This window comes from Branchiostoma belcheri, unplaced genomic scaffold, assembly GCF_001625305.1.
Source record: "Branchiostoma belcheri isolate BF01 breed outbred unplaced genomic scaffold, Haploidv18h27 scaffold15, whole genome shotgun sequence".
Classification (NCBI taxonomy): Eukaryota; Metazoa; Chordata; class Leptocardii; order Amphioxiformes; family Branchiostomatidae; genus Branchiostoma; species Branchiostoma belcheri.
Genome location: NW_017802935.1, coordinates 3,077,162 through 3,087,465, shown reverse-complemented (window position 1 = coordinate 3,087,465; position 10,304 = coordinate 3,077,162). Strand labels below are relative to the sequence as shown.

Sequence of the window (10,304 nt, the reverse complement as noted above, 5' to 3'; positions counted from 1 at the left end):
ATTTACACCTGGTGGGAGAATATCTTGAATTTCAACCCTCTGTCAGCCATTACATTGTCCCCTGGCTCCAGGAAGTCAAATACACCAGACTCTAGGGTGACTTTCTTGTCTGAAACCCTTCCGCCCCATACTAATTCAGACACAAATGTCACCTGCCCATTAGGACTTACCCCCACCAATGCTTTCCAAGTATTATGGTGCTTGTAGTTGGACCAAGTCTCTGACTGTGCTTTCATGGAGGAAGGAATCTGCACAAAAATCTCAGTACAATCCAATATAATTCTTGTTGTTGGGTACTTGTGGAACTGTGGAGGCATGTAATGTCTAACACGAGCTTGTGATGGAGTTGGAAACAGCATGGGAATCTCATAAGACAGGAAGTTTATCCAAGTGGTGAACACACGAGACACAGTGCTTTCTGATATGCCAAGTCTAAATGCAAGGTCCTTTGTGAACAACCCAACCTTTAATCTAACTAAGACCAGGAAAAACTCATCTAACAAAGTACATTTCTTCTTTGGTCCTGGTTTTCCTTTTCCTGGTCTTTGATAAGCCTTATATATATATATTTCAAATATTGTTGATTTACGGTCTCTTTTGGTGCCTTTTTATACGAAAGGAAAAGTTCTGATCGGAAGAATCTACTCTGTAACAATCCTTGGCGCCCCCTATTTTTAGTGTGACATCCCTACTTATATGCAAAGATCTGACCAAAATACAATAATGAAAAGGCTTTTTGGAATGAAAATTAATTACGTGTAGCTTTAAGAATCACTGGACAAGAGGGGAAGAAACCTAGGCGAAAAAAAATTGTTTTGTTTTCTCTCACCCCCACAACAGTAGTGTGGTCGCCCGTGCTAGAAACTCTGGTGAGAGATTTGACTGTGTTACCGCGTGCACTGCTGAAAACATATGGTGTTTAGAAATGATAGGGGTTTTGGAAACACCACTTCCTGTTTTCATATGATAGGGGTTTTGGAAACACCACTTTTTGTGAATGTTTTCATATGATAGGGGTTTTGGAAACACCACTTTTTGTAAACAATATATGTTTTCATATGATAGGGGTTTTGAAAACACCACTTTTTGTGAACAATATATATTTTGGAATTAAATGTATTTAAGATATATTGTTTTGAAAAATGTATATATATTTTCTTAAGCATATATGTTTTACAATTCTATGTATTTACTATACATATATTGTTTTGAAAAGTATATATATATTCTTATTACCTCCATGAAATGTGTCATGGAGGTTATATTTTCAGTTGCGTTTATCTGTCCGTCCGTCTGTCCGTCTGTTGGTCAACAAGATAACTCAAGAACGCCTGGATGGATTGGTTTCATACTTGGTGTGTTGGTAGGGTGTGACGAAAACTGGAAATGATTAGATTTTGGTCCCCCTAGTGGTTCCCTTGGTACTGCAGCGCAACTTCCGGTTTTGATATCTCGCGATCTGGACATGCTAGGGTCATGAAATTTTGATGGAAGGTAGGGGAAAAAGTCATATGAGTTTGGGCCCCCTAGCGGCTTGTTCTGGAACTGCAGGGCACTTTCTGGCGAAATGTTTAAAAGCCAATAAGTCCAGACAGGAACAACATATTTTCATTATTTTTGGTGTGTAGGTAGCTGAGAGAGAGATGTACATAATTAAATGCAAATTATGCAAATGAGGACTTCATTTGCATAATTAATGAGGAAATTCTATAATTACAGTTTTTTGCATTATACTACTTACATACATGTAATGTATGTAACCTATGGCAGGCGGAACTTCAACAGATACTAATTATGCAAATGATGACCTAATTTGCATAATTAATGCGAAAATTCTATGATTTCGTAATGGTGAATGATGAGAATGCCATACATGTACTTGGGACATCTGTAAGTTAATCAAAAGTTAACATACATCACGATGCATATATCATGTTAATGCAGAGGTCATTTGCAAAATTAAAGAAGAAATTTACATTTACATATCAAGATCATATTTCATGGAGGTATGAGATCTCGGAATTCTAGTGTAAATTTAAAGTCTTAGGAACTACTAGAGAATACACTCTATCTAATCTAGGTCTAGAAGAGTAACAAGTATGAAGAAATGTTTAGAAAAGTGACAAATTTTGCAATACTTTTATTTTTTTCCATCCAGGTTGGAGGGTCATTGTTCAGTAGTAACATTGGTAGTGAACATTTTGTTGGTCTGGCTGGAAGTGGTGCTGCTACAGGGATAGCCATAGCAGGGTTTGAGTGGAATGTAAGTATTGGTTTCCACACTTAATTTGTTGGTTCACAGATTCACCGACTTCATTTTTTTCTGATGTGCAAAAACAACATTTCAGCCTCTGAATCAACTCCAAAATGCTCACATTTTAACCCCGACAGTTGAAGAAAGTCCCTTCTCCTCAGAGTTGTTACAATTTTTCCATCTATCAATGCAGTGGTTTGATTAAAAGTTTTAAATTCCTTGTTTGAATTACAAACATCATGTAGATATGAACTCTTTACAAAAATGTTGAAGCTATAAATTATTGTTTCCACAGTCAATATTCATTATTTTCCTCCTGGGTTGGCTGTTTGTTCCTGTCTACCTGGCAGCTGGGGTAAGATTCCAATTCACCAATCAGCACTCAGAACACCAAAGACATACACCAACTATTGAGCAATAAGAGCATAGAGTCAAAAGTTGTCAGGACACTTGCTATAAACCAATGAAACTCAGTGACAGTTAGTCTTCCGTTATGACACCTGCTACTGACAGCACGTCGGCAGAACGTACTGCACCTGCGCGAAACCCGTTATGTATTGTACATAGCACTTCGACAGAACGTCTCATATAAGGTCGTACTAGCGCATATAAGGTTAACATCCCGTCTGTAGTTTCCAAATGTTATGTAGGAAAAGATATCCTTTGCAACAGGCAAAATTCTGATGTAACGTTGACCAAAAATCAACCGAAAATCGTGAAAATACAGGGTTCTGCCGACGTGCTGCTACTGACCAATCTGAAAAAAAAAAACAGAGAATCCAGAAATGTCAGGATACCACACGTGAAACTTACTGATAAAAATCTAAAGGATACAAAACATCATGTTTGAATTTTTTTCGTCATATTCTGTATCCTTAAAAAAGTCAGAGTAACTATACTCCTGTTTTTCATACCTACATTAAGGATACAAAACATTATGTATGAAACATTTTCATCTTAAGCTTTGGTTTATTGACTTCATGAACATAACAACCAAATACCAGCATGTAATATTTAATTCATTTCCAGGTCTACACAGTCCCAGAGTACCTTCACAAAAGGTTCAAGAGTAGGAGACTGAGGGTCTATGCCACTGTGCTCTCCCTTCTCATGTACATCCTGACCAAGATATCTGTAAGTCCCTTCAATACCCTCTTGTACTAACACATATCATAGATGAACATGCAATCTCCTGTAAAACAGCTGAACTTTTTGCAACCTGTTTGCAATATAACAATATAATTATACATTTGGAACCACATACATGTATTTCAATATTGTTATACATTGTAATAAATTAGAAAAAATATAGTATGTAACAATTACATGTACTTTATGTTTCGGACTGTATTGTTTGCAAAAAAAAAAGCTTTAGTGCACAGTAAACCAGTCATAATATATATAATTGCCCTAGATAATGGACAGACAGATATCAAAACATCGGCTCTTGTTAAACAAGTGGTTGTGAACAAAAAACCATAAAGTTTGCTATTTGACCTGCTAAAGTGTTGTTGCCCACATTGTCAGGTGGATGTGTATGCTGGTGCACTGTTCATCCAACAAGCTCTGGACTGGAACCTGTTCTTGTCTGTAGCAGTACTCATCATCATCACTGGCTTCTTCACTCTCACAGGTATGTCAGTATCACAGTATATCAACTTCACTGGTCTGTGTTTCTGAAGTCAGGCTGTACAGACTTTTTATTACATGTACTAGTATATATTTCTATGGACAATGAATTGTATGGCAAGAAGACTATGGCACTTCTCTTGAAACCAAAGGCATTTTGGCATCTTTGCGTCACCTTTAATTGAAGACTAAACTTTGTAAATGCTTCATCTTTTCAAAGAGTATGAATGATGATAAGCATCCTCTTAGTGGTCAGTTTCAGACTTTTGTTAGCCTGCCTGTTTTAAAATCTACAGCGCTCTAATAAGGATAGTGGAATTGCCCCATACTTTTATTGATTTTAGAAACCAATTTCCACAAGTAATAACTAAAGATAGTATAATCTTATAAATCAAATTGTCTGTCCTTTAGGGATATACCCACAGCTCTGAGTGTCATGGTGTGTACTATTGGTTGTTTGTAAGAAATGTAATTATACTATTCACATGTAACAACATATTAACTTGAATCTGTTCTCCTCCATGTTACCAGGTCGCCTGCGTGCTGTGATGATGATGGACACCATGCAGACTGTACTGATGGTTATCGGGGCTCTTGTCGTCACCATACGCAGTGAGTTTAATGGGTCCATGCTTGTGATTTTCTACCTAACAAATGCTGAAGGCTAAATTGTCAGTATTTCATAGCAACTGGTTAAAATGACTACAAGTACATGTAAAAGAAAAGGTACACTACTAAAATACTAAGTGGTGATAGAAATGGTACAAAATGTACTTGAATGTCAACCCAGTACTTGAAGAACCCATAAGTGCTTTGTGCTCATTTTCTGAACTGTGAGCCTTTTGGGATCTGCCCTTGTGTGCCAGTCAAAAAGAAGTTGTGTCACATACTCTCTTCTATTTTAAAAGTATTCTACTTCACCTCAAAAGAGGAAACATCTAATTTATAGATCCACAGTACTACAATTTGAAACTAGCCAAGTAATTGACTTGTTTGTTGACACAGGTTTCCATGTTGTTGGAGGAATGGAGGGGTTGTATGAGAAGTATCCACAGGCCATCACGACTGTCGGCAACCACACTGTCCTGGAGAAGTGTGGCAAACCGCCCTCCGATGCCTTACACATGATCCGGGGAGCAGAAACAGCTGACTTTCCCTGGCCGGGGTTTGCTGGGATCTTCATAGCATCCGTGTGGTACTGGTGTACAGATCAGGTAATGTAAAAGTTATTATATCATACCTGGGCCGCGATAACGTTCGATAACGGGTTCCAGATCGGGCCGTACTTTACGGTACGGCCCGGTCCGGAACCCGTTATCGAACGCTTCCATGGCTTCCATAAAACGATTCGAACGCGTTTCGCCCTACCCGCTTGTGCCCCTTTCGAAAATTCGAATACAGAATCCGGACGTTGGAACTGATGTTGTTGCATTTTAGGGTTCAGTGGCACCAACTTTTGGCTCATCTTGCATTGAAAGGCGTGTTTTCTTGGGTGGGTATGACATAAATAAAATACAACACGGTGTATTCCGCATCGCCCTCAGGCTCGGCCCTCCCGCGAGTCAGATCGCCCTCCGGCCTGCGGCCGCCGGGCGATCCGACGCGCGGTCGGGCCGATACCTCAGGCGATACGGAATACCCCGTGTTGTATTCTATATCTATATACCACAGTGTTGTAACCTCAACCTGTTGTTTGTGAGCTTGAACTAGAAGTAAACTTTTTTACATACTTCAATTTTCACCACAAAACAAGGCTCATATGAAGCAGTTACATGTTTGGGTTACATTAAGGAACTGTAGAGACAGACGTTTGTTCAACCTAGACTTGAAAAGGTTAAGGTTACATGTATACCCATTTGGAAAGCATTTACAAGGAAGTTTGTTCCATATTGATGTAGTTCTAGGAAACCTATACTACAATAATTCTACAATAAGCTAGACGTAACCTATATACATTTAATTTAGTAGCATTCATCCATGAAAATTGCAGAGTGACCATGCAAAGGAAGAAAAATGGTCACAGTTAACAGGTGGCCATCATATAGCTGTAGCCTCTAATACTTACTTTTCAGTACCAAGGACAGAAACAAAACTTAGTCAATATGTAATTTCACAGTTTCATCCTCCCCCATTGTCATGGTATTTTTGTTATATTCTATTATTATCCTGCAATTTGAACTGTTTTAAAAGTATTTTAAGTATAGTTTCTGTACTTATGTGGGCTACGAGCCTAATGGAAATAAATAAGCATAACGCTTTCTCACTTTGATAGTTCAATAAACTAAAACTTGAGTCTTTCATACAATATAATTATATAACATGTTGACTATATGTTTTTCAGGTTATAGTCCAGAGATGCTTGGCTGCTGAGTCCCTTTCCCATGCCAAGGGTGGCTGTGTGGTCACCATGTTCTTGAAGATGCTGCCAATGTTCCTTATAGTCATGCCTGGAATGATCAGTCGAGTCCTGTACCCAGGTACTTCTAAATCTATTTCTGTCAAATTCTTGCAATGGCTGACTTTTACTAATAGACTATATGATATAATCCTGAATGTCTGAAATTTCTGATCAAGTCAGAAAATGTATAGTCATAAAACATTGTTAGTCTCAAGTTAATATGGTTTCTATTCAAGAAATTTTTGTTTCTCCACAGAGTGCCAAGATTAATTTTTAGATCAAGATTAACATTCTAGATAACAATTGATATAGAAGATTCTAAGACTTGTTATCCATTGTAACGAATTGAGCACAAAAAAGATAAACTTATATATATTGTAACGTTAACGCTCTTAATAGCCTTCAATAAATGTAATGTTCCGTTATAAAATGAATAGTGAATACATGTACTGCAGTTGAATGAGATAACAAAATTGGTTCCAAGATGCTTAGTTATACAGCTTTGATCTTCTACATGTATTCCCCCAGATATCGTAGGCTGTGCCGATCCAATCATCTGTCAGCAGGTGTGCGAGAGCCAATCAGGATGCAGCAACACGGCCTACCCTCAGCTGGTGCTGGGACTCATGCCTGCAGGTCAGAGGTCACACTTTTCTGGTCAGAGGTCACACTTCCTGGTCAGGGGTCACACAGTGTTACAACTGTACTTCCTGTGCATTGTTTCCAGAGCCAGAGAGCAGCACATGCAGAGACTAAAAATAGACTGGATGTCAGTGTTTTTAACTTTATCATAGCCTCTACCAGGCTTTGGCAGGTACAGAAAATGTACTCCCTTTATAGCAGACTAACTCCGCTGGCATGTTGTATGTCTATTTGGCCAATTTCAACTCTTTCTCAGCAGCCACCTCTGAAGGCTGGTAGACTGGCTAGGAAGCAAATGGACAGCTTCATATATAATGGCTGGCATCCAGACTAAACAGAGAATTCCTATTATTACTAATCACTGGGTGACTTTATGATGGTAAGTAGGTCACTTTAATCTGATGTGGTTTCCACTCCACCACAATTGCCCATATTACCTAAAGTTTTCAAACAAAGTGTTAGTTTGAATTTGATATTAATTAATAAAGGTGCTTCCAAGCTGAATGTCTGGCTATCTGGGCATGTCTGGATCTAGTCTTACATGTATGTTTCTGAGAGCCAATAAACTCACCAGGATGCATGTACTGATTATAAAGGAAAGTAATTTACATGTGGCTGGGACAGGACACTCATGGATGGACTAAACAAGCCTTAGGGAACTGTATAACACTGTCTGAACAATGTAGATTTCTGCAGAAGGCTCCAAAGTCAGATAGAATAGTTCTTAAAAGAACTCTTGTGGCCTAATTTTTTTCCCATCCCTCTAGGTTTACGAGGCCTGATGTTGTCAGTGATGGTGGCAGCCCTGATGAGTTCCCTCACCTCAGTTTTTAACAGTTCCAGCACCATCTTCACCATGGACGTGTGGAGAAACATCCGCAGGGACGCATCACAGAAGGAACTCATGATCGTGGGCAGGTGGGTCAGCTGGTCTTGTTAAACTCAGAACAGTTAACAAGAACTTATCTGACATTTACTCGCTTAAAAAAGAAGTATCCCATTTTATGTCATAGCTGGGCCAGGACAAAGTTTGATACCAGTGTTCCAGCCCAATGGTATAACATAACTATGTGTATCACACAGGCTTTTTACATGGGTTGACCCATGATCGAACTGGTGCTTTTTTTGATATGGAATACATGCTGAGCATTCTATATGTATCAAGTAAAATAAATTTTGTGATAATTGGTTTCTTGTGCAATATGATAGAATGATATCCTCACAATTGTGTGCCAATATTTTGCATGTAAAATAAAAGTGGGAAATTCCTGTACTGTTGAAATTGTACCATACAACACACTGTCTTGTGATATAAGTAATAGCTTTAACAGCCTTTTGCCGTATCAAGTACAGATATCATGCACGTCTTTAAGGCTATTTTACACACTTCTAGTGTACATTTATTTGAACTTATCCTGTCCCTGAGTTTTATTAAAATATCGCAGCAACAACCTTAGTTATAATACCTGAAACATGTTGTTCCAGAGTGGCAGTGTTAGTGATGGTGTTAGTGAGTATAGCCTGGATCCCGTTTGTGAAGGGTGCTCAGGGAGCTCAACTCTTCATCTACATACAGTTCATGTCAGGCAGCATCACTCCAGCCATGGCTGCAACCTTCCTACTGGCCATTCTCTGGACAAGAACTACTGAACAGGTATGTCGACGAAGTATATAGTAGAGGGGATTCATTTCTCAAGCTAACCGACATCTCGCACACACAGTCGTCCCTCAGTAAGACATCTGGAGCTGCACATTTCCTGTTTAGAACTTTTATTCAGCCTGTCACACGACCGGTTTCACCTGTGTGGCTTCTTCAAGTGTACAGAGGCTATTAATGACACAAGTGCGTGAAGTTCTCACTTATCTACCTTAGGTACGTCGACAAAGGTTAGACATCCAGCAACTGGATAAATTTTGAAAACTGTCAAGTAGCATCCACTACTTTTCATCTATGACAGTCACTTATGAAAGTAGTGGATGCTACTTGAAATGTTTGACAGTTTTCAAAATCTATCCAGTTGCTGGAGTAACAACTCCTAAAAAACTCCTTTTGCACTGAACAGGTATAGAGTGTACTTTATGCAACATAGAAGAACTTTATTGCATGACAATTGTACAAGGTACAATGTATGGCAATAATTATTTAACATGCAATGCAGTACAAAAAGGAAAAGGTGTACATTGTTTTTTGTTTGAACCTCTAAGTTTGTTTATTTATGAAATACTCAAATCAGCCTGCAGGCTACTTTTTATTGAGGCCATGAGGGAAGAGGCCAGGGTCAGAATAAATATATCAAAATACAGGTTACATGAAGTCCTACAAAATCCATAAACATATAGTTATCTAATACTGCATCTATATATATATGTCTATGGATCTACTGAAGGTCTCAGGCCAAGGTTTTGGGACAACCAGGTGATTGCTTTATAACTCACATGCTTTGGTTGGTCTAGTGGTTTGATCACTGCAGTAGACAAACATCCGGTACACATACATAGGGTGGTAGTTTAATTTTGTTCATAAAGATCTTGTAGACTGGTATCATTACGACATTATGTAATATCACACTGCTGTCAATCATTGTATTCTGTACAACTACTGCACAATAATAATAAGGTAGACTGTCCTTTTAGATGCATATAAAGCTAGCTGGAAGACTATATATAGCATCAAACCTCTGCACATTAAAGAATCCAACACACTTACTCAGAAGAGTAAGAGTTATACCCCGTGTACTTGTTTACTTACAGGTGCTTATCCTCTTCATCCTTTGCAAGACATAATGGTATCATATAACTTTTTCATTCTATCTAAGTACAAAACTCAAAAACTTCAGATGAATAGTCAGTACTAGGTAAAACAATAACTGTTTTATGGATGATAAGGATGATTAAATGTCAGCCAAAACAAAGGTAAATAAATCTGTTGTTGCAATAATTTCTTATAAAACTCTTTATTGTTTCCAACAGGGTGCATTTTGGGGCGTCATGTTTGGAACTACAGTGGGCATCATTCGCCTGATTCTGGACTTTGTTTACCCCAAACCGACCTGTCCGACCGTGGACACCAGACCTGAGGTGGTGAAACTACACTTCCTGTACTTCAACCTCATCCTGTTTGTCAGTGCAGGCATTTTTACTGTTATAGCCAGCCTGTTTACTGAGCCATTGTCAGAGCAAAGTGTAAGTATCATTCGATGAAGGTTAGACATCCAGGTAATATGATACGCCAAAAACCAGTTACTCAAGCAACTGGATATGATTTTGGAAATGGTCAGACATTTCAGCTGTAGTTTGTGCTTATAAACCTGCATTTCCCCTCCGGTCTCTCAGTCACTGACGAAAGCTAGTGGATACTAGCTGAAACGTCTGACCGTTTCC

General features: G+C 38.6%; 1 protein-coding gene across 1 annotated transcript in view; it reads left to right on the top strand.

Annotated features, from left to right (window-relative positions):
* The window catches only part of LOC109465344 (sodium/glucose cotransporter 5-like), a 22,329-nt gene that overhangs the window by 9,135 nt on the left and 2,890 nt on the right, over nt 1-10,304 (top strand). The window contains exons 3-13 of the mRNA XM_019762558.1: nt 2,159-2,263; nt 2,550-2,609; nt 3,284-3,388; nt 3,782-3,887; nt 4,415-4,495; nt 4,889-5,097; nt 6,225-6,360; nt 6,810-6,917; nt 7,691-7,841; nt 8,409-8,577; nt 9,894-10,106. Coding sequence (XP_019618117.1) covers nt 2,159-2,263; nt 2,550-2,609; nt 3,284-3,388; nt 3,782-3,887; nt 4,415-4,495; nt 4,889-5,097; nt 6,225-6,360; nt 6,810-6,917; nt 7,691-7,841; nt 8,409-8,577; nt 9,894-10,106 — 1,443 coding nt within the window. The remainder of the gene's footprint in view (nt 1-2,158; nt 2,264-2,549; nt 2,610-3,283; nt 3,389-3,781; nt 3,888-4,414; nt 4,496-4,888; nt 5,098-6,224; nt 6,361-6,809; nt 6,918-7,690; nt 7,842-8,408; nt 8,578-9,893; nt 10,107-10,304) is intronic.